The 25,240-nt window shown below is 38.6% G+C and overlaps 1 protein-coding gene across 7 annotated transcripts in view; it reads left to right on the top strand.

Annotated features, from left to right (window-relative positions):
• frmd4ba (FERM domain containing 4Ba) overlaps positions 1-25,240 on the top strand; it is a 39,704-nt gene that overhangs the window by 5,581 nt on the left and 8,883 nt on the right. Inside the window, exons 1-11 of one of the 7 annotated variants that reach the window (XM_061042511.1) lie at positions 7,782-7,981; positions 10,650-10,715; positions 10,946-11,040; positions 11,234-11,326; positions 11,660-11,744; positions 13,004-13,060; positions 13,418-13,440; positions 17,439-17,522; positions 18,258-18,323; positions 19,354-19,411; positions 21,261-21,347. In XM_061042511.1, the coding sequence (XP_060898494.1) occupies positions 7,820-7,981; positions 10,650-10,715; positions 10,946-11,040; positions 11,234-11,326; positions 11,660-11,744; positions 13,004-13,060; positions 13,418-13,440; positions 17,439-17,522; positions 18,258-18,323; positions 19,354-19,411; positions 21,261-21,347 (876 nt within the window). In that variant the 5' untranslated portion in view covers positions 7,782-7,819. Of the gene's footprint in view, positions 1-7,781; positions 7,982-10,649; positions 10,716-10,945; positions 11,041-11,233; positions 11,327-11,659; positions 11,745-12,669; positions 12,794-13,003; positions 13,061-13,417; positions 13,441-17,438; positions 17,523-18,257; positions 18,324-19,353; positions 19,412-21,260; positions 21,348-25,240 lie in introns of those variants that run through there. The other 6 variants (XM_061042510.1, XM_061042512.1, XM_061042513.1 and 3 more) reach the window with 6 other exon arrangements.

Here is a 25,240-nt window from a genome sequence, read left to right as displayed (position 1 = left end):
TGTCTGATACTACGAGTCCCCCCCTCCCCCCTCCCCCCGCCCCCAATCCCCCCAATAGTAATTTCCTGATGGGTTGAGCTGGATTTGTCTTTATTAAAGCCTTGCCTAAATGAGTTAATTTTGTTTTGGTTGTGTCTGGGGTGAATTTATACTGTGTATGTCAGCAGGGTGTAGTGTTGTAGATAATAGAAATGGAGGCTGTATAGGTACCACCTGATCTTAGCATTCATCTCATGGTGTGTTATGTGAGCCTTCATTTTGCAGGGTTAATACTGGTGGAAACCAACACCCCCCCTAGACCAATACTGACACACACACACAGTAGATCCCCAACCTCCAAATCATATGCCCTGCAGTTAAAGAACCAAATCATCCAGCTGTAGTCACCTTCATAACTGCAGCTTGGAATGAGGGGGAGGAGGACAAGCAGGTAGGGAAGTCATTATCACCATCCTGTGGACTGTAACCGAGCATCCTGCTTGTTCATTCAGACGGGCCACTGTGAGCTTTGTGAGAAGGAAACAGGGGTGTGGAAAGAAAGTTGCATGTTAGCAAGAACCCAGAGGAAGGAGGTGTGTGGTCTAAGTGGTAACATTATCACAGGTAGTTCAGTAAAAACTTTGCTCATTCTAGAGGAAATTTTAAGGTTTCATTGTGCTGGTATAAGGCTTGTTAACTTTGTATATTAAAAAAGGGTCTCCTCTATGAATTTGTTTATACCTTTTTATCTGCTACACTCTACTTTATGGAACAATTAAAGTTCGACATTCCATATTCAGTCTTTGGAAATGAAATATGTCAGGAGGGTTAGGGTGTTTAATGATGCTGTTGACAGAATTTGGTTGAAAGCTGAAATGGAGTTGATGTGTTAGTTCTAACAGTTGTCAAGAACACAGGCAGTGGAGATAATACTGTGTCTCCAGGGGAAGGCAGTATATGGATGGCCATCCATCCCTTCAGACCAAACTGCGTTTAAAATGTTTACTTAGCAGTGCTCAAACTACAACTTACCTGTATTGATGAGTAGTGAAAGATAAATTGTGGTGAAATGTTTGGAGAAATTAATTTAATTTAACAAGCAACAAGATTACCATCTATTATACTTCACTAATATGGGCATTTGGTGCTTTTCTAAGTTTTAAATGATTTTAATTGAATAAATGTACATTTTTGGAGAACACCTTACTTTCACCTAAGGTTAGTGGCCTGCATTGTTGTGTTAGCAGGCTAATGTTAGCACAATTTAGTTAGCTCGTAGCTTCACATTGCATATTAATTGACACGGAATGATCTAAAAACACTTTTGTGACAATAAGCGTTGGCCGTTATTATTCTTTTTTATAGTCCTTGACTCAAACAGCTTTTATAGGCACGGCCGTGCATGTAAACCTGATCGAACCCTGGCTCCAACAACAACACAGTCAGTGGGACTCGCACTTCTCACTCATCGTAGACAGTCGTGACTCAGAGAGACATTTACATAGGATATACTTGATTTCTGCTGTATTTATGTGTACTATCTTCCTTATGTACTTTTCATATTATACTACATTATGAAGCAAATTAAATACATTATCCCTTCATGTCACAAATTGAATTCAGTTTTGAGAAGATTATATGGTATTGGAGAAATCTAAAATATTCATTTTAAGTATAAATTTCTACTTTTTTTCAACTCAAACTGATATGAAGCCTGCAGAAGTTTTTCCACAATAACTCTGTCCAGTACTGACTGTGAGAATTACTCAAATAAAGTTACTGAAACCACATGATTTTACCAAATCTTTTGCTGTTTCACTATTTTGTATCACTCCTGGACTGTCTCAAGTCCAATCAAGCTACTTGGTTGAAACAAACTGTTTCATAGTGGTGAATAATGGTGAAAAACCTGAACAAGGCCTATTTAACATATACGTTTTAAGTAAGACATTTTAAAAGAACATTTTAGCCTCCCAACTTGGCAGCATAAGTAAAGTGGTTTGTGTTGTCCAAATGCCATTTGTAAAAAAACACAAGTTGTTAAACCGTCCCTCTCAAATGGGACTCCAACCCATGTATCCTGTGTTTGTTTGACCCACATCTACCCAAACTAGCTCCAGATCAGGGCTTTCCTGCTCTCTCTATCACCTCACTTCCTTCTATGATGTACTCCAATCATAAAAACTACAGCCATTAGGTATTGGTGCCTTGAGATGCAAGTAGCTCTCTGCCACTTTCTTTTTTTTAAGTAGCTTTCAGATTGACAAGGTTGTTTTTTCCTGCCTTTTTCATTGCATGACAGAAATAAAACTGACATCCAAAAGAGAATGAGTTATTAACAGTTTTTCTAATGTATTGTTTTATATAGCACAATCATTTGGTGGCTCAGATTAAGGTTTATGCAAAAATATCTGCAAAACTAATGACATACCCAATACCCATTAGCTTGAGCTGTGTTTTTTAGAGATGAGTTCCCCCTTGAGTATACATAATAATATTACACTTCAGAAGCCAAACTATTTAGAATGATTTAGTTATTTTTGTTCTCGGTGAATTCACTTTCCACTTCCTCAGGGCTTATACTGTATGTTGTCTCCTTCCGCCCCCCTTTTCTGCTTTATCTCTCTTCCATTTGTTTCCTTTGGACGCCTGTAGAGAAGTCAACAGTGGGCATTTATATTTTCTGTTACTGGGTTATGATATTGAAAGCTACTGACACAGGCTCTTTGTGCTCCTGATGAGAAATGTCTGAGCAAATCTGGTCACCCACAATCCCTCAGGGCAACATTTTGTCACAGCAGAAAGTGTGGGGGTGCTTGCTTACACCATGGACTGCTTCCTTAAACGCCCGCCCCCTGACCTCCTCCTCCTTCTCCACAGCATCTGCTTCATACACACACCAGGTTTATCATGGCCTGTGGCCTCCAGTGATCCCCTGAGCAATGTACCATACAGCAAGAGAAGCTGGCCCCAAATCCCCAGACACAACAGACAAGTTAATAGATGGATAGTGGAAGCTTAAAGCCCTTGGGTCCTCGCATCATGACATGCCTTCTTTTCTTTTGCTAACCCCTGCTAGGCCACAAAGCTGGGCTTGACTGTGTCACCTAACTTCACCCAAAAGTTGATTTTGTTTTACATAAATGTTCTTTAATACGGTGTCCCAGAAGTCTTAGAAAAATGGCATGTCCAAACTCTACCCAATTAAAAGAAATGACAAACACAAGGGCCACAACATGAATGCGAACGAATGACAACACAAATTAAAACAATACAACGTGGTTGCAAATGGCATAACGTAAATGCACATAGCCACAACGGAAGTTTAAGCCTTCGGTTTCGGTCAGACATTTATTCCCAACAGACGTGTGGAAGATTAGTTGTTGTTTTTTTCAAACTTTATAAACAAATTACAGTTCCAATTTGTTTCATACAACACAAGAAAATAGTGAACTGAACAAAAAATGATTTGTGTTCGTGCTTTGGTATTTGCAATTGTGTTTGTATTGTGGTATGTGTTTTACCCTTTCACAAAGTGTTTTGAATATGCCCTTTGTCTGAGATTACCTGACCACAGTAAGAATGTGTCTAGAAAATCATTTAAAAAGGAAAAAAAGCAGCATATTTTATCTTAAATGTATTTTCTCAATACGCATGCATTAGGCTCTTTATAAAAAGCTGGGGGGAACAGTTTCTGTTTTCTACCAGAGATAGACCGCTTTTATGTTTCATGAGCTTAATCTCTTCATATATGATGTATGATTACAAATCATCCACCCGTTGGGTATCATGTCATCTGACAGCTGTGTCCACTTTCCCCATTTCTAACTGCAAGTGACAGGAAAGTGGATAAGCATGCAAGCAGGGTCCTGTGGGACAATGATAATAATAACGTGGGGTTGAAAAGTTCTTTGTGTGTGTGTGTGTGTGTGCGTGCGTGTGTGTGTTTGTGTGAGAGTGTCATGCCATGCCATGTGTTAGGCACACTGCACAGAATGTCTCCCATTCATCGTGTCAGATGCAGTCTCAGTATGTGGCATAGCTCGTCAGCTGTTGGCCCTTGTGGATGACAGTTGTTTCCCTGCCTGCTCAGGCTTTGTTGTTTTCACTCAATGGCCTCCCCCTATTTGGCAATTAATCAACCTCTTACTGTACATGGTAATTGCCATCCAATGTTAAAATGCCTTTGGGGAACAAGGATGATCTTGTCATAGGGTTGCCCCTGTCCTGCCCTTTCTTGTATTCTCAAGAGTTCCAGGCCTATTTATAATAAATATCTTGGACTGAGCAAAGCATAGAGCTAAATGACAACATGCAGCCTGTCTGTATTCTCATTGAGCATTTAATCCAGACACTTATCACTAAACAAGGTCTTTATATTTAGGAGGAACAACACGACAAGTCTGAAGATAACTTGGAGAGGTAACTAACATTTTTTAGCACTTATGTTCTGGGATTGTGTGAGAGACATTTCAATTCCCCCACCTGCTGGTTGTAAAGGCATACTGCAGCCTGACAGTTCTGTCAGTGACTGCTCAGTTTGCACAACAATTGATTGTATTCCATCAGGGCTGTGTGGTGTGTGGTGGGGGGCATCACAAAAGCTGACAGAAGAATGAGGCCTTAACTGAGTATTGTGTTGTGAGCAGCACATGACCTGCTTAGAGAAATGGAGTGACACTATAGTGACATCAGAGAGGATGACAGACTGTGGAGTGAGGTCATGGTGTTTACAGCCATGGTGTCAGGCCGTGGACATCAACAATGAATACTGGGGTAGTAGGGTAATGTCTCATATTACTCAAAAATGCACTTTATCATTGTCATATATGTTTACACACACAATGTTAAATGTTCAAGATTAAAAAATCCTGGTAATTTCAAGGTTTGTCTAATGTCTGATAAACTGATACAAAAAGCTCAAAGCTGCTTTCTTCAATAATTGAATAATTACATGGCATCAAATGAGTGCATGTGGTTTGATAAACATTGTGTGTTAACAGCTGAGAATGATCTCTTGACTTTGCAGTTCATGATCATTTTAGCATCTGTCACTACATACAGTAGGTTGGTTTTAAGGTCAAGTTAGTTACTAGTTCATTCTTTACAATATTTTTTTTACAGAAGCAGCAAAATAATGTGTTTTGCAAGGACATGGACACTAGCAGGCAAACAACTTAACTGCTTATTCTCCGTCTCCCAGAATGATCACAAATACTTAATTTGCACTTGTCCCTGCAGGATGCCCTCTCCGAGGGCAGACTTCCACTGATTGATTCTAGCTGATGTTTTGCCCGTTCTTCATCTTCACCTTCCCAAGAGTCCAGTTTAGAGTGCTAAAATCAACTGGGATTATCTGCTGCCTGCAGGCATTTGGCACGTGTGTGTGTGTGTGTGTGTGTGTGTGTGTGTGTGTGTGTGAATGTATGTGTGTGTTTACAGTAAGTATTTATGGTTTTGTAGAAATCATAATCTACATGAAACTTACAATGAAATTCAACCACTCTTGGTATGTTTTCATTTTCTTCTGCATAGATAAACTACATACAATGTTATGTATTTTGTATTCCTAAAATGCTATTGTTGATTAAATTGCTAATTGTACATTTCTGTTCAACTTTCTTGTCTTTATATAATCATCACACAAGCAGAGGGTGCTAAATCTTTTAATCAAAACAAACTGTGTTCCATCAGAAATCCTTCTTTTATTGACATTATGTGGGCCAGAATTTGTTGCTCTCCAATGCACTCATGGTGATTATGTGAGTGATCAACAGCCGCTTGTTCCAGCATATGTTAGGCAGCTGATGCTTCACACATCTGCCCTTGTTTATCATGGTTAACTGAATATGATTAACGCATAGAAGTCTAAATAAATAATTAATGAATACTGCCCTGTAAAAATAGATCCATGCAGTTTTTGCAATAGTGGTTTTAGAATCATAGTTTTTAATACTGTTAAAAACAATAGAACAAAAGAATAGAACTGGAAATGTATATTTAATTTATGGCTTAAAGACTGCTGTGATATTAAACTGAACTGCTAAACATACAGGGTATTTTGTCTGCATCTTCTAGACATATATGGCTCAATATTTTACCTTCATCCTCCCTACTCTCCATTAGTAATAGTATTGCAAAAACTAAAGCTGCCTTTAACTTTTTTTATCATTGTTGTGAAAGCTGTTGTCTTGAGTGAATACAATTTGGCAGAAAATCCCTGCACACACAACATACATGGCAAGTTTATATGGACGGTGGTACTTTTGGTATTTATTGCTGTGAAACTGTTGGTCTTGCTCTTATTATTCAACCCATGGCAAGTATACGGATAATTGTGTGTCCGAACAAGTTTTTATATTCATGTTGTTTCTCAGGAATTCTCATTTTGTTTATTATAAAAGCTCCAAAGTAACCGCTGTCCTCCATGGCTAAGAATAACCTGCATGCCTGAGTGGTAATATAAATGTTCATATCCAATATATGCTTCAGAGCTGTTTTACAATTTACTGCATTACTGCCTGCTGTGGCAGTCAGATGCACCGCTGATCAGCAGCAGAGCTAATATTCTGTTTATTGTCTTTTTGTGTAGAGAAGCATACTCTAGGAGGGGCTGTAACTTGAAACTACCTGTTTAGACTATTTGCCACTGTCGGAGAAGCTCCCTGCTTTCTGAGTACTAGTTTAGAGGTGGAAAACACTTATTGACTTCTTTGACATTTGGTGAATTATTACAATTAAAGTGACTGGTCCGCTTCATAAGCCTTACATCGTTTTTGTGTATTACTGTAGAATAGTGAAGGTTACAGCGCATATGAGAAAATGATGCTCATGTATTTTCAAACACGTTTCCATCAGACACTTAAAGAGATCTCAGAAACAATGGTCACAACAACAAGCAGCTGGGTTTTGTTTCTTGATTATTTAGATAAATTCACTGCTGGGAGCTGATCCATGTATTGCTGTCTCTCAACATTTTGTGACTTGTTTATGTGAGCTGGGTGCACAGCTTGTTTGTGACATTTGCAGGTCAATGACATCAGTTTGTACTTTTTTTTTCATTCATACACAAAGGTTCTAAATGTTTTTCCTGCAGTTTCATTTTAGTTCAGCCTTTTCAGTTCCACCATTCCTGTTGATCCAAAACACGAAACCAATTACTTTTAGGGTGTTTGCAGGATATTATGGGTGGATGTGTCTGGTCTCAGCAGGAAATAGCTCCCACATCCCAGACAAAGTGATAGAGCATTCGCACTCCTGTTCGCAGACATTGAAATTCATGCTCAGATTTACAATTCAATGAAGTCATTTCACTTTGTTAAGCAAAAAAAAAAAAAAAAAAGGAACTTAATTTTGTCTTCATTATTTGAGTATAGAAAGGTCACAGATTGGACCAACAAATCAAACATTTTTACCCATTTTTACTGTGAGTCACCAAGTAAAGTATTTATGATTATGTAGGCCTATTGTCCAGACAGACATTGTCTCCATCTGTCTTGTTTTTACACAAGTGTGTTTATTTTGATGGGAGATGGAGGCCCTGTGTTTCTGCCCTGCCCTCCCCTGCACTCAATGAGGCAGTGTTTTGGACCTGGTCCCAGGACCAAGCCTGAGGCAAGCTCCTCCACACCAGTCCCTCCAGAGCGCCGACTCTCACTGACATTACATCAGCTGGAGACATATAGTAGACACAAAGTAGATGTGTGTCTGCAGTGTAGATCCTCCATTCAGCTTGTTGTGCTGAAGCCAAATTAAGTGCTCTTTTCTCTTGGTTCTGAAACTGTGAGATGTCATCATGAGGGGCAGAACCTAGCCAGACAGGAAGATAAATCAGTTTACTATGGCTGTGCGAATCATCCGTGGAATGGAAGAGCTGGTGGCATCAGGCAGCCAGCTTGTTTGGAGCCTGGCACAGCAGACCATGAGGAGGTGGTACAATAATGGGCTGATGCCGAGCAGACGCTTTCTTGAAGCCTGGTTCATGATTGGAAAATGCTACCAGGTAGGACAGCTCCTCCAGCAATAATGGTGTAAATAATGTTGGTAAATACGTTGTAGAAAAAAAGAGCATAGTTGTCAGGTTTTATGAAATGTTTGGGCAGCATATGTTTAGGATTACAAGTAGGCTGCCAGAGAGTTTTTTTCTGACTACCCATTGAGTTTTATGGCTTATATTACCTAGCTTCTCCCTTCAACTTTTTTAAGTGAAGTGAGTCCAGTTTTTTTTTTCTTCATCTGGCTCATTAACATATGCATGTGTTTTATTTGTTTCAATGTTAGAAGGCAAAGGCTGTTTCTCAGTGAGGCACAAAACCTTTTTAACAAGGGCTCAGGCACATATGGCAGTCATTAGAAAGCAGCATGACCGGCCGTTTGATCTCTCTGTCTGGCTGAGGAGGAGAACGTTCAAAGTTGTCTTTGAAATGCTTTGTAGCTGAACACCTGAAGACTGTCGGTGTGGTTAACACATCCTTCTTGCATTAGTTCTGTGTAAACCTGAAACGTCTCTGGTTCATCTTTTAGCCCTCTAACAACATGGTGCCATTAAAACATGTCTTTTGCATTCAGTGGCTACTTCATTTGTCTAACACTTACTAGCTAGCTGCGATATGAATTCTGCAATTTAGCATATTTTGTTGCACTCAAAGTGCAGGCTAAAATAATGGAGTCATAATAATGTGAAAATTGAAAATATAAGAATAAGAGTAATATAATGCTAAGGGAAATTACAGTGGGTATCAGAGTTGAAGTAGCAGAAAAATATTTTTTTTTACAGCATTTGAAACATTTAATGGTTGCTTTACACCAAAGTATATGCCAGTGTTATTTGTCACTCTACAAATAGTTACATAAGGAAGGTGATCAAGGCACGTTGCCAAACTCAGTCTGAGCAGGTCAGTATGGCTGAGGGTCAAAAGAGCACCATCAGGGCTCTCTGCCTTTAAAGAAAGGGTTGCCAGGGTTGGACCTCCCTAACACAGACTTGACCTTTTTTGTTGTTGTTGTCAGAGACCACAAAAATAATGTCAGGTCCTCCTTTTGATACAGGCTGCTTTGCTAGGTAGGGACTGCTTTGCTAAACTACTTCAGAATAGTTTTTAATTGCCTGCATAGATTCGATTGGAATAAAAGACTTAGATTTGGTATAACTTTGACAGATTTTGAAGATGAATCTGAAATTCAATGGCTGACTGGGCTTTATATGAGCCTGTGTCAAAGGCCTTTGTCAAAGTGTGGATGTCACTGCCCTGAAACAATGCCACACTGATAGATGGGCCTTTGAAAGGATTGTGCAATGGACAGCAACAACTATTCATGAAAGGGTTATAGTGATAAGTCACAGATTCAACTATGGAATGTGTTGTTTTTTACAACTGCTAATATATTCCTATCAGCACATATCACAAAGAAGAGGTTTTTTTATTGAGGTTTCATTGAGATTTAGTTGATTTTTAGTGTTCTTCTTTTTCATGTCAGTGAAAAAAGATGCTGACATCCTCTGGACCACTGAGATATGGAGTATGAAAATTAATTGCTGCTCACATCAAACAGTTAAAGTAATGAGTAATGTGTTTCAATCTGAAATTTGCATAAAAGCAAGCAAGTTATTGTGAAAACCTTTGTTGAGAAGTACATTTTTAGCCACAGAGCTGTTAATCTCACTTGGGTTTAGGTTAGGTCATTGAAGAAAACAAAGAGCAAAAGTAACTGAAACAATATAAAAATGAGATGATAGCTCTGTTGTGGTGCACAGAACATTTTTCATGGTAGACTGAAGATTAATACCATGCCAGAAAGAGACCTCAAGCCCTGCAGCCTCACTGGGTGTCACCATGACCAACACTTTCCACAAGAGGCCAAGCAGTTGGGTGCCATATGTTTTTTACTCAAAGTAATAAAAGGTGTCCTGGTCAAAATGCTGGGGAGCAAAACATTGTTTTTGCATTGAAGTTCTGCTCATTGTCCCTGAGTTCAAAAAGTAAACTCACCTGCTCTCAAATCACTCAACTCAAATAAAAAAAATCTACAGCCTGATTAGCCTATAACTATTATACAAAATAATATGCAATAACAATGGAAGATTCTTAACACATTCAAATATGACTTGAATTACATTCATTGCTATGTTATCATATCTACGTTGTCCTGCACTGAAAGGCAGTTGTGCTGACTGCAGCAGAATTAATCTAAAAACCATTATCCTTTAACAATGTGCTTGGGATTCAATTAAACTGTGCACCAGGGCTTCATTGTGTTTTGCTTGTGTTTCTGAACAGCGGAAAAAACATGGCATGTTGATTTTTTCAGTGGTTTGACTAACTAGTTTTCTTGCAGAGAAATGACATGTGCGGTGAGAAAGACAATAGCATGTGCAGAGGTTTTAATGGCTTTAAACAAGTAACAGTATGTTTCTCTGACTGTGATTTGGAGCATGCCAAATGGAAATAAACCAATGGTGCCTTTAAACCACTCAGTCAGCACAAATACTAATATAGATGTGAGTAACTGTTCATTCAGGAAAGAGCAGCAGCTATTCTTTCGCCAGAAAGTGGAATATGTTTTTTGAGTGGAGAGGCCCAGGTGGAGGTGGAGACTAAACTTTTGCAAGTAAGCCTACCGTGTTCTTCTTGCAGGAATTGTCATGACTCATGTTATTTCTCCTTCTACAGATGACAGAGGGCCGTCTGTGCCAGGTTCACCTCCTTGATGGCAGAAAGCTGGAGCTGCTGGTTCAGGTAGTTGACTCTTTCTGCTTGATTTCTAATGCACAAATGATGCTAAGCCCCCTTAACAGTTATCCCCATGCATTTGATTAAGCCTTTTGAATATTTCAATTGAGAACTATTTTGCTTTTTATTTGTGAAATTGTTCTGTCTGTATCTGTATGTCAAGTTTTCACTGACATTTTGAGTTAATATTTAAAGAAATTAAACAAACCTTCTGTATTTCATGATTATCTCAACAGCCCAAGCTGTTGTCCCTTGAGCTGTTAGATTTGGTGGCCTCACATTTTAACCTGAAGGAGAAGGATTACTTTGGATTGTGCTTCATAGATGACACGTAAGTAGGCTACATTTCCTTTTATAGACAATAAGGCTACTTGATGAACAGTGTTTTAATCCATGTGTTTGTGTTGTAATTTAACCCGTGGGTTGATTTAGAATTCTTGTTTAAAGAAACCTTAAGAGGGTATACAAATAATAATGGCATTATTCAATTACAATAAATAAATAATTTGTTCATATGTGCTTAGTGGCCAGAATAAGTGGCTTCAGCTGGATCGTAAAGTCCTTGATCATGACTTCTCCAAGACATCAGGGCCTTTGGAACTCAAGTTCCTTGTGAGGTGAGTAATTATGTCAGTAAAAGCTTGCAAAATGTAGAATAATCCTGTGCTTCATCAGAATGATCAGCCCCCATCAATAAGAAAACCTCAGTGTTTTACATTTTTGAGTTAACTGTGTATAAATGAGACCCGATATGTGGCAAGGCAGTGTACTGAGAACCTCACACCCTTGTCTTGGCCAGCAGGTGGCAGTGATGTTTATGTGTTGCTAATCTAAGCCAAACTAGACTTTATGAACATGATGAAGTCTTATTGCCTGCTAAAACAATGAAAAAAGGGCATTGACATGATATTTTTCAAGTGTACGTAAGTTACCCAACCTATTCTTTCCAGGTTTTATATTGAGAAGATCACCTTCTTGAAAGACAACACGACAGTGGAGCTGTTCTTCTTAAATGCTAAATCTTTAGTGTTTAATGTAAGTTTTTTTTTTTATTATTATTGATTAACCGAAAAAGTGTTTTAGTTATAATTTTTGTTTGGAGAATTTCAGCCTGCTTAAATCACTGCTCTTAACAATCGATTGCCTTATGAAAAGGCTATTGCGAGTATTGATATGCTATCATTCTTTTGTTATGAGTAGGCTATGCTCATTTAGCCTGGGGTTGATGGTCGAATTAACAATGGCTATGGCAATAATTGATAAGCTATTTTCTTCAATCATGGTTTATTTCTTTAAGACTTCATAGGACTATACTCGACTCTATGTTATCTTTATTCAGAATAGTTGTAAAACATTTCTATATATTTGAAGAATAAATGTCTTAATTATTCCTCTGAAACATTTTACTTGCATAATTTGACTCAACTGTATACTCTTTTAAAATACTAAGCTGTTAATTTGAGTGCTGCTTTCAATTGCTGTTGAAAATCCTTAATTTGATAAAAGTAACTTTTTACCGTGTCACTCAAACACCTTACACACCAGTACCTACAGCAGTACAAATATCTAAACATTCAGGCATACATTTAGTTATAACAGAATTGTAGGACGTGTTAGGATCAGGTTAGGATATAGAAAAAATGTTTTTAAATAATCGTATAGGCCAACTCTGAAGGTCTATTGCTTTGTTAATCTGTCCTTTAAGTGAATGTCAAATGAAAAAAAACTCTACTGGTGTACTTCTATTAAAACATACATCTTGAATATCCGTGTTAGAACATAATTAACAATAATTAGTAGTGCATAAACTATGAAAATGCACAGGCAGGGGTGCAAAGAGGTAGCCTATGTTATACGAAAATTTCCGAGCAGCAATTGAAAGCAACGTATGACCAAACGCAGCAGTGAAGTTTTTTTTTTTTCGCGGGGAGAGCAGACTAGTCACCATGGGAGACAGTTCAACCTGCTTACGGACCGTACCACTTTGCCGATGGGGGTAGTTGCCTTAGGCAGGACTTTCAACTGAGCTCTCTATGTACCAGCGTGTGTTTTTGTTGCCTATGGAAAATGTCATAATAACTCAGGTGCAGAAAGACAGTATTATTAACGCTTCACGGAAAACTGTAAATTCCGTATTGCCTCAGCGGTAGTGGTTCAGTCGGTAACGGTGGGACCGAGGTACGGGACGGGAACATTTTTTTCACAGATCTAAGTCAAGTGTTGGGACAGCCTGCACTTTGTGTGTGCGTGTTTTTCGAAAACCCCAGCTAATATTGCATTTTTTTAAACCATAGGAAATCATCGAAGTGGAGAGTGAAAATGTGTTCAGCTTAACCGCATTCGCATTGCAGGTAAGAAAGAGTTTGTCGCAGAATTTGTGATTGAAAATTAGTCAGTCACTGTTAATGTTAATGAAGTGTGTCGAGTAGGCTCCGTTTGAAAACAGACAGTTGTCTCTTGAGGTTGCTCTGGTCGGAGCCATTGTTAAATAAACTGACCCCTTTTTAACTATTATTGCCCTGTCATACAATCTAATGTTTATCTGTAAAGTAACACTTGACTAATTTGAGGAACATAATACAAGTAAACTGCATTTTGGTGGATGTGAAAATAATGCACGAAGCTAACAATGCATACTGGGTAATTCAGTAAATTCTGCAATTTCTTCTTCTTATAGTACTAACTTGTATTTTTCCCTTCCTTTAAAGGAGGCCAAAGGAGATTACAGCAGGTAAGAATAATAAAATAAATTCTAAATGTTTACTTAAATTGATATAGACGTGTTTTCATATTAAGTTTGACTCACATTTAAATGTTTTTTTGTGCGAGCAAAACAAGGTTTATAATAGTTTAGTTAAGTTGTGAACTGAAATGTTGATATCTTAGGTGTACTGGTACCATGGACTTTATATGTTTTGGATTGGTACAGATATCAACCAGCCCTGTCAAATACTAACGTGTCCAGTTGGTACTCCTGACCCAAACAATGTATTGGGTTTTTCTGTACTGTGTCCAGAAACCAGATTCTGGTTTTCAGGTTGTTTGGTCAGTCTTCAGTGTATAAATAATGCCTTTGCAGTCAGTTAATGTTTAACAGTACTTGCTCAGATTTGATTTTTTTCCCTTGACATTCTTATGTTAATAATTACCTTGATTTGTTCGTGTGATATTACATTGGACCCCCAGTGTCACATTGCCATATGTATGATCCAAACATTTCTATTAAATCAAAATACTTTTTTCTATCACACTGTTGCCTGTTGAAGGAAGTTGCATCAATTCAAGGTTTCCTAAAATGTAACACAATTCTAGCAAGTTATCTTTGCAGATGTTACATCTCATCTAACTAAAGGTCAAATATCCTGAAAAACAAGTCCTATTAAACACATTCACGTTGACGAAGCATTTAGGCCCAGGTGATGACACTGGTTTTACGCTGTAAAAAATCTCCATAACTTCTTACACATTGATATTATTTTCGGTGCTCTCTGGCTTGACCTTCTGATAAGGTGTGTTGTTTTTGCAATGGAAGTAAAGTTCCTTGGCTGTGATAAGTAAACACTGCTATGTCTGAGTGAGTAACTGAGCAGGTTGAAGCAGCACAACCTGTATGCTTCCCCTGCACTTTGCCTCTAAGGGCCTCTCTGTCCTTTATGTGAACACAAAGATTGTGCATGTATGGTTTGACCGGCAATACAAGCAATGCTTAAAATGCAGGTCAACCTCATGTCAAACTATTCCCTTTGTTCTACTGCAAAAAAAAAACAAAAAAAAACCACACAGTTTGAGTGTTTATCTTATTGTGTGTATTACATACTTAACTTCTTACAGCCCTGAATGACCGGATACAAGTAATTTATTTTTGTCTTTTTACCTCAGTGTTTTGATTTAAAACCTTAGAGTGCAGTCAACAGAGTGCTCATGTGGGTGTGGGGATGGGCTGTACTTTGTCCTTACTCTGAAAGCACAACTAAAGACAACCTGCCAACAAATCTGATACAATCAGCAAGGGTCGGAGTGTTTCCAAATCAAGCAGTCATTTTCTTTTATCTGCCAGGACAGTGCTTTTCCCTGCCTGTTTCGATTATTAGATATTATTTTTCATGTTGTTAAAAACACAATATTATTGCCAATTTTCTTCTTTGGAGAAATGCGTTAATGGCAATAATAGTTGTTCTGAAACTTGAACCTTGCCGTAACTTAAGAACGAACACTTTATTTGTACTGAGGAACCCCCTGCTTTCTTGTGGGACTATTTCTCATTATTGTCCCCCCATAAGCCGTATACAGTATAAACGCCTTTTCTCTACACTGTATCAACAAAGGGCCCTGGAGCAGTGAGATTAGCTGTGGAGGAGTTAGGGATTCCTCCTCCTACTACAGTCAGTTGCCTTAAGACGGATGAGCCTTACAAACTGTCCAATGGTAGACAACTTGGCGGCAGGAGGACTCACTGTAGTCATGGTATTATGGTGTTATGGGCCACCCCCTGCTGTGAATTGATTGAATGCACAATCATTAGGGTTACTTCCCTTTGCTATGTCAGTAATTGTGTGACATCTTACATTGTATCTTGCTCTGATCAAACTTATTCACACGATAGTGTTATTGGTGGTCAGCTACAGCTATAACCAATGATCAGTTCAACAATTTAAAACTCTTCTTCTGGGAGTTAATAGAAAAGATTACGAAAACATGGGAAATCATCTAATAGATTTTCGCATTGTTGCTTAACAGTTTCTGGAAGCAGGGAACTTAAATACATTTTTGCAGACATTGTCTGCAAGCCACTTTAAACCTCTCTGCCTCTATATGCACAGCTATATGTCAATTCTCTTGTCTTTATGTCCACATGGACCAGTATTACACCCAGACAGTAGTAGTCACAAGTTCTATTTGCAGGTGTAGCTTGTAGTTAGTGGTTCATTCACAGCAACAGGCTCTCTCATTGTACTCCCTTTACAGTAACCACGTTGCAGCCCAGTGGAATTGCTGACATGAGTATTATCTCCCCCACACTGGGTAGGCTGCACTGGGCTGGGCTGGTCTGTACAGGGTGTAGGAATTGCCCCTTTGCCGCAAGCTGTGGGGAGATAACAGACGTAGTAATGAAAGTAATGTATTCCAGATTGCTGACAGAGCAGCACGGCTGCAGAGTAGATCACCCCGACAACGCCAGGCTCCAGCTCCCAATAAAGTATATACCGTCAAACATGCAGCAAAGTGCCATGGCAGCAAAAGGCAGTCAACCTAAGAGATGTAGCTACAGTGAAGAGTGATTCAAGTGCCTCTACCTTTGCAATGGCTCATTCTTGTTTTTTGTATAGTAAGCTGTTTCACATAACTGGATTGCTAAGCTTCTGTCCCACAATGTCAGCAGCTGCTAGTTTTTTTTATTTTATCTTTTTTTATCAGACAGAGACTTAAACTGATCCCCAGGAAAGTTTCTTAAGATCATATGGCCACTACCTGAGGCATGATGAGATGACTGGTATAGCTGGTATATTTCTTGAGCATTTTTAATTTAAGATAGGATCTGTCTTGCACATTAGAGTTCTGTGTCAGCAGTCACAGACTGTTTTGAAACGGCATCAGGGCTTGTACAATACTCCTCAGCACAGGGAGTCGCTGCCAAGTGTTTTGGAATGGCTTTTGTTCCTGTCTGCAGTGGACTGCATGGCCCACCAAGCAAGAGCCCTGCTTTTCCAGCTAGTAGAAACTACATAGTACTTCCTCCTGCATGATGTTGGAATGGATCAGGGATCACAATCATAGACCTTGACAGTGATGAACCTAAAAAAATAGTCAGAATGCACAAGATTACCAAACTTTCTTACAGCCATTTGTGAATAAGGCCAACTCTTACAGTTACCTGTGTCAAGGTGTGATCATTTTCTATAGTGTAAACTTGACTTGTTATAATGTTGTTTATCAAGAGATAATGACAGCTTAATGATTTTTGTTTTGCAACAAGCATGGAATGCTGAAAATAGATTTTTCACAAAGCCCTTCAAAAGGCTCCCTATGACTTAAAGGATCTTTATGTGCTTTCAGACACATGTCTTGCCAGACTTTTGTAATTAAGTCTGGCAAAACATGAGTGAAGCTCACATTTAGTCTTGCCAAACAGTAAAACTCATTATACTCTAGAGTAGGGCTGCACAATTAATTGCAATTTATTCATTTTCATCTTATGGTGATATGAGCATTCACAATAAACACATTGCAGAAGTCTGAATTTATCGTGATACAACTCTTATTGTAAGCATGCAATGCTTTCTAACTCAGCCTGCATATATTTTAAATATTGGATGGGAATCTGTGTATATTTGCCCTGCTTTTACACCATTTCACTGCAGTTTGATGAAGTTTAAGATACACTTAGATTCATTAGAACCAATTTAGTAGTGAAGAAAAAAACTGTTTTTGGTTTTTGTTTTAGATTCAGTAGGAAACATGTTGCAAAAAGTTATTGTGAAATCAAACAGGGGATACACCTTAAGACTGTAAGTCATAGCAAATATGCAGTCTTTAATATTTATTTATTTATTTATCACTTAAATATCACACTTATTTATCACACAGATAAGAAATGTAAAATCAATATCCTGACAGAGCACCTTTACTTAAATGAAGCAAGCCAACTATTACAGTCATGCCTTAAGAAAGAACTACAAACCACACTGTGAAAGCACAAAGATGGAAGACACTTTTCTTTTCTTTTTTCAGTTCAGAGACTGCCAGATCAGACCTCAAACAGCTCCCAGCTTTGCCCACCAGCGTATTAAGGGAGCACCCATCTCTTAAATACTGGTAAGTTTTTTTTTATTTAAAAAAATGATTGAGGGTGAGGGATTGGGACGATCACACATAGAATTATAGATATTGTGGTGAGCATCACAAAAGGACTTCCTCTGCAGTACACACAAACAATTCAGCTGTCAGGTGGCCTCAAGGGTAATAAACACCTGGTTGTACCTGGTTGTACTGATCAGGGATGTTCCCAAAAGAACATATGTGAGTGTTTAAGTGTCTTTAGACCTACTTGATACTTGGCAGACAATTTTTTACTTTAATTACATTTGCCCATTAGCTTTGAAAAATCATATCGAAGGGGACACTATCCTTTAGACAGCCACGCTGCTGTTTTCACTCCTTTTTTAATCCCTTTTTTTCTTGCTAATGGCCCTCTGATGTTTCTGCAGTCTCTGCTTCTGATACATCAGTAAAAAAAAATCCTAATTAAAATTAATATTATTGTTTTATGGTGAATGAGTGCGTTCAACCAATTCTGTCTCGCTCAGTCCCTTTCTGTCTGTTCAGTTGCATTGTATTTTCCATCGTGCTATGCTTATAAGAGGGACGCTTAGAGTGAGAAGTAAATTGGATGCTTTTACTGAAGAGTTAGATGAGAGTCATCAGTAGGCCAGATTACATTTTCTGCATGAGCAGGCTGAATATGTGTCAAAGAAAAGGGCCCTCTCACCAACACTCTGTGGATGTGTAACACTGGAATATTCATTAAATGTTGTATCTATCCATTTGCAGTGAGGACAAGGTGATAGAACATTACAAGAAACTGAAGGGACTGACCAGAGGACAAGCCATTGTGCAGTAAGTTGAAAACAACATATATATCCTATAATTAAAATGAGTTTGAGTCTGGCAAATTAGCATCAGTGTGCCTTATGCACTACTTTTCTTTGATGCGACAGTACTCTAGCCCCTACACCAGAATCTCTACATCCACCTCACATACTGTATCTGTACTGTAGAATCTGTTTTTAAGAGATGGCTGTCAAAAGCCAGTATGTTAATTAAAAGCCGTTTTCACATATGATTATGCACTGCTGAAAATATCTATAGAATTTTAGAAGGAATGCCCCTGAATAATCCTGATCTGGTTGTTCACAAATGCAACTCTCAGCGGGAGACGAAGCAACAGAGTCTGCTTCATGACGCCATAATAATAATAATATTATTTACCTTTATATCAATGCTATGTGTAGATTGACTGAATCAAAATACCAACAGAAGAGCAGAGAAGAGCAAACTAGCAAACAGAAAATGTAATGCTGCAGTTAAACTATACATTCAAGAAGATCATCAGTCATGTGCATTCAATCTATAGTTGTGTACCGATCTAAGGGAATAAATGCCACCACCCCCTCCCACTTGTTTGAGTTGAATTCTCCTGATAATAATCTGCTGCATTGTCACATCAGCTCACTCTGATTTACTGTGGAATAATACTAGGGGGCTGGCAGGAGAAACTCCAGATAAAGTCACAGTGAACAATTCAGCTGTTTGCGTTGACGCATGCGGCTCACCCTGAAAACTACAGGAGTTTTGTGCAAGTGTGAAAGCACTAATATATTAGAGGAGTATTTCTGAAAATAGGCAACCAGTGGGCCTTTCCAGGATACCAATCCTCCTCTTGAACTGATGCCCTTGAACTGATCAATTGACTGTCCCTTCATCTGTCATGGCCCTGAAGAAAATCGATAAGCCTGCCATTGCAAATGACTGTAGCTCTCAATGACTATAGCTTAAATTCAACTCCATCTGTTGTACAACAGCCAATGATTGACAGTGATCAAGTGAAAGTATCTGAACTCCTGCTAACTTGTTTGTCTCTCTGAAGATATCTGGCATTGGTGGAATCCCTGCCGGCATATGGAGTCCATTATTACCCAGTGAAGGTAAGAGTGTTGTCCTAAGCTATTCAGAAGCTTAACCTTTGAACAAGCTTCTGTCGACTTGATATCTTCATACTTGTTTTGCTTGAAGTCTTAGACATTTAACTAACTTTAACTACGTGCAATGCTTGACACTTAAATCATGAGGTCTTTTCCTGTTCATAAACACATGCGTATTCTTAGTTAGCTGCTGTAGGAACACACACGAGATCTAGTAGAAGAATTACACCATAAATACTTCTAATCTAGTAAGCTATTAAGGCATGTTTACTTCTGTTAATTCCTGTAATTTTCCATTCTGTAATTAATTATATTTACCGACCGAACCAAATTTAATCATGGGGGGGAATTTACACCTGGTATTAGCAATGTGGTCTGGCTGATAGGATCACACATGGACAGCTCTCAGTAAGAGTCTGGCTAGATCATGCTCGCCAAATGTGTCGCCATAGACCACTTGTGATCAGATCTGACTTTTCTGCTATGCCTGGAAATTAATACGGAGCCTTATTCCCCTTCCTTAAGCTTTTAAAAAACACGTTATGATAGAAAAAAGGTTATGCATAAGCGCAGCACACAGATGGGGGAAGAGATGTGCTTATGTGCACAGGAGTGTGTCATTATACGGTCTGAAGTGATGATGGGACTTAAAACTTTGTTTGATGATGTTCCTCTGCAGTTTAGTGATTATAAGTGAATTAAAAGAAATACACTGCAGACTGAAGTCTCTGTTTACAGTGAAAACAGACGACAAGATCACATATCCACGTTATGAAACAGCCGTCTCCTTATTGTGCTTATGAACTGCTCTGATGCACTGCTTGCGGGTCACATGTTGAGATAGCTTTATTCACAGCAAGTGGAGTCTAACATAATTCATGATATCAGGATGTGACAGGGTATGTCTGCTTGTCTTCTCTCTGAGAGATTAAACACCTATATTGTCATAACACTGCTCTATTATAAACTGATTAACATATTGTGACTTATCTTTTAGGCTTGTGTCAGTCAAAGTTTATGCATTATAATATAAACAGTTGGAAGCTATAGGCCCCTCGTTGATCAAGTCTTTTAGTTGTACCTACTCTCCTCTACCTTGTCTTTCATGGAATCTTTCCATATATATTAAATACAGTCTCCCTTATTTAAACATATGGAAACCAATATCCTGTATTTAATGCAGACCTGGCTCTACTGCATAAACTACACCTTCACATGTTGAAAAAAAAGAGTTTCATGAGTGGACAAATATATTGAATCTGTCATTTTTGAGAGAAGAGTGGTCTATTAATCCATGTGATCATTGCCATGGGTATGGGGAGATTGGGTGGTCCTTCATGTCGACCAGGACGCATTGGGCTAATGGTTAATACATTAGAGCCAGTTGCAATGATCCAACAAAATTGTGAATTAAAACTTATCTATGTGTTTATAAAAACTTGAAAGTCGTAAAAAAGTGTGATAAAATCATGAACCCAGTATTGTGATATGTATTGGTATGTGAGGCGAGTTTATTATTACATCCCTAATGAGGACAAATGCATCCCAGACCTCCTGCATGTGTGGCCTGAGTTATGAGATCTCAATCCGGCCTCAGGATACATTTTTAGCTGTGCTTTAACTGTCCGCTTGTGATCTGATCACTCAGGAAGGATGTTGATAGGTGTAAACCTGGTCGAGGTGGTCTGACCAGATCCAATGACTTTAATGTACTTGATTTCTTCTTGAGTTATTATAGGAGCCCTAAAGTTAAAATTAATTTGGCAACAGGCCTATTTAGTTTTTAGTTGTTTTTTCCCAAACATTAAAGCTACTAAAGGTTAATGTGATGTTGTGTGTGTTCTTTCATCAGGACAAGCAAGGGATACCCTGGTGGCTAGGAGTCAGCTACAAAGGCATTGGACAGTACGATTTGCAGGACAAACTCAAACCAAGAAAAGTAGGTGCACCTCTTTTGACATCTAACCTATTTGCTAAAATGGTATTTTTTATAATGTATAATGTTATACTTTAAAAGTAAAACATATTATTCTCAAGCATATAATAGAATAGAATAGAATTACTTTATTGATCCCAAACTGGGAAATTGTAACATGTATCTTTTCATTTAAATGTCTTGCTTATAACAGATTTCATCATCATGCCTCTTGTTAGTTGGTTAATTATCCATCCACACTGTAAATAAGTGAATTTAGACCCTGATTCCCATGCCAATCAGGAGAGAGGAAGACAAATGGGAACTATATTTTTCTTTATCAGTCAGTGCTGTGTGCAGTCAAGGCCGTAGCTGTAAGAGCAAATAGAATACAACACTAGCCACAGTTGAATGTATAGTCATCATGATTACACAGCTGTCAAACTGACAAGCTTGTAAGGAGAAAATGTACAAAAAACAAATAACATGTGAGGCATTGACCCTTTTTATTGTTAGCATTAATATAATTGGGGAAACAAGCTCTACGTGTGAATTAATCATTTTTTTAAAGAATCAATCAGTAATGGGAGGTTTGATATTAACCTACATATCTGGTCTGAGAGGGTTGACACTGCATGTTATGACGTGTCTGTGAAAATACTTTGACTAAAAAAATCCTTGTTTGAGTTTATACTAAGGCCCAGTGCTTCTGAGGTGTTTGTTATGTGTCCCATCAAAGCGTTTCTCCCCAGTCCCTTTTTATCTATGGTAGTAACCTGTTGACATAGCAGGATGTGCTTTTCCACTGAGACACTAACAGCCACAGCGTCTCACCAACCCTCCTATTGGAAAGTGTAATTATGGTTCTCTGTGGGAGGCAGCAGGCCTCTGTGATTGTGGTTGGCCTTTTGCCAGTCCGGGTGGGTTGCTGTATGTTTCGAGTTGTTGGACAGTGAGGTGGTTGGGGTGCTGAGAGGGCTCAATACCAGTTTTTTTTACCCTCACCTACTTCACACAAGAAGACAGTAACATTAGCATCCCTCCAGAATTTTCTGCAATAAAATAAAAATGCTTTGTCCTCTGAAGATAGATCTTGAGATATGACAAATCGCATCATACTTCTTTAGTTTACAGCCCTGTTTTAAAGCCAACCCATGCCTCCTTCACTTCTGCCCTGTCAATTTAAAGTCTGTTTCACAAATGCACTGCACTCCCCATAACTAGTCAAAGGAGTCCTCCTCCTCATGCTGCAAGTAACCCGCTCCCCCCCCAAACTTAAAACAAACAGAGATTTTCAAGATTGTGAGAGTGCATCTGACACTACTAATGTGTGAAAGGCAAGTGTCGTACAGTATCAGGGCCTGCATGTCCTGAAATTTTCTAGAAAATATTACAACTTAATTTGTGAAAAGTGCTAAAAAAAGACCACTTTCATTATGAATTATGAATGAAATCAGGAGAAATGACTTTTGTCCTCATTCTGTTGGGTATTGGGAACGCTGAGAGACATGTGCTGTTCCACATAAATGAGGAGCCAGCAGAACCACATTTTTTCTTCAAATTTTTATTGGTGACAGTGTCAGCCTTTGGCTTATAATGACAAGATATGAGAGACCAAAAATAGTTAAAAAGTGTCTTGGCAATTAAGTTAAACACATAGAAATTATGACTGAAACGATCCTATCTCCAGCCCCCTTTTTCAGTCAAATTCCCTCCATCATGAAGCAAAATAGATCGTTGCCTAGTCTACCTAGAAAGTCTTGTCGTCATATTTCAACCGTGTGTGTGTGTGTGTGTGTGTGTGTGTGTGTGTGTGTGTGTGTGTGTGTGTGTGTGTGTGTGTGTGTGTGTGTGTGTGTGTGTGTGTGTGTGTGTGTGTGTGTGTGTGTGTGTGTGTGTGTGTGTGTGTGTGTGTGTGCTTGTGTGTGTGTGCTTTAAACACACAGAGCTGCCTGCCAGTCAGTGCTGGTGCATGACATGTTGTGTAAAGGGTGGGGCAGATCTTTTTTTGTATAGGCGTGTGAGTCAGTGCTTTGACAGATTTTCATTTGAGTATAATCTTGCAGACTCCTGGCCCTGGGGGTCCTTGAGTTGTGGGTGTGAGCTGGATCTGAACAGCCTGATCTCATCTAAAACCACAGGCATTTCTGGATCTCTTCCACCTGCTATGAATAATATTTTTTTTCAAAATAGAGAGATATAAATACTAAAGATATTAACTATCAAGCATTATGCAGCAGTCTAAGGAGATTAGTTAGTTAGTTTCAGTCATTGTTGCACTGCTTTTTTTTGGAAGAAGAAGAATTGTCACTTTTTTTTGTTTACTTTGAAGGAGTAATGATGAGTCACTCATGTGAAGTGGCTTTTGTGTTGAATACATTTTATCAAGTGTTTCCTCTTTATGAAAACTACTCATCCTGTAATGTAGAGATTGAGGAGTGTCACATCCTTGAAATATTTAGGGTGTGACATGAGCATCAGTCTCAGGAGAGTAGTAAGTTAGTTTCATCTATGAGTTGGCACAAAGGCGTGAAGTTTCTCTTACTGGGGGATGATTTGGAAGAAGTGAGTGTTTCTTCCCAGACTTTTGTTAAAATGTAAATGTTGCTACTGATAGCAACAAGGGTCTGTTTTCTTGACATATGTTCCCTTTACAATGGGGTCAGCTATTTGGAAATGTCTTACCAGCTGGATGTCATTGTTTATAAAGTACCACTGTCTTTATATCAGTGGTAGGCTCACTGTATGATACTATTGGTCGACCATGCCCACAATCACAATGAAAGTATTTAAAATTCAACCCTAAAAGTTTGATCTTCCTCTGAATGCATTAAAACCCAAATTAAACTTTCAGCTTGACACACTCAGGTTTCACTTTAGTTGGCTAGTGTTTTTGTCAACACATAGTGTTTCCTTTTGTCTTAAGTGGCCGGACTGAATGTTCCCATGGCACATGAAAGCAAAGAGAGCCCCTGCTATTAATGATTAGACAAAAGTGACAAATTCCAAACATGTTTTCCCTAGGAGGCTAGATGGGTGTAGTAGATTTGGCTATACAACGGTGCTTTTGTGTGATGGTTTTTTTTTAAGATGAAAAAGCTGAAAACATTCCAGATTGAAGCTGATTATTCAAACTTTATGTTGGACTGATCATTTTATTGTTTGTGAAGGGAAGTGGAGAAGAGATGAAATTTCTTCAAACAAGGAAAAAACACCACCAAGAAAAAACTTCTGATCTGGTCTGATTTACATGGAAGTGAGCTATGTGGGAGAGAGGGGGGTGAAGAGCCTTGAAGACAGCAGGTATCTGTGATGTCAGAGAAGGAGGGCCGTTAAGGGGTGTGGCCAGTATAGCTGAAAGTCTTGCAACACCTATTTGGCTCCAGATAGACAAGAGAGAGTATTGTTTGAGGAAGCCCTAGCCCTGTGGGAAACTCAAAGTCAAAGGATTCAATACAAACCCAAGAGAATCCAGGAGAGGATTTGACAAGGGGAAAAAAAACCTTACGGTAAGCCTATATTACCTGTTCAGCTTATATAGATAGATTACCTTCCTGTTTTATTGTTTAAATTTCCCTTAATTGTGGTGTTTTACTCTCTCGCTGTTAGATCCTTGCACTTCCTTACAAATGAAACAGTAAGGGAAGAACAGAAATGGGTTCATTTTGTAAGAATTGCACAACAAATAGGTTTCTTGGGGAAAAAGGGAAATGTTTCTCCTGGTGATTTCTTCACCTATGTCCAATTTGTTACTTCAGCCACCTCATGTCTGGAATAAAGTACGTCTTTCATTTCTGTCAGCTCTTCAGTTGTGGACAATCACTTTTGCCCCCAAAATGACGGGGGGTTATCGCAGATAAGTGACTCCATGTCTGTCTGTTGATCCTAGTATCAGTGGAGCAGAGATTTGATACTGA

This window comes from Labrus mixtus, chromosome 7, assembly GCF_963584025.1.
Source record: "Labrus mixtus chromosome 7, fLabMix1.1, whole genome shotgun sequence".
NCBI classification, from domain to species: domain Eukaryota; kingdom Metazoa; phylum Chordata; class Actinopteri; order Labriformes; family Labridae; genus Labrus; species Labrus mixtus.
The sequence above is the reverse complement of the archived record's forward strand: the minus strand, read 5'-3'. Positions and strand labels throughout refer to the sequence as shown.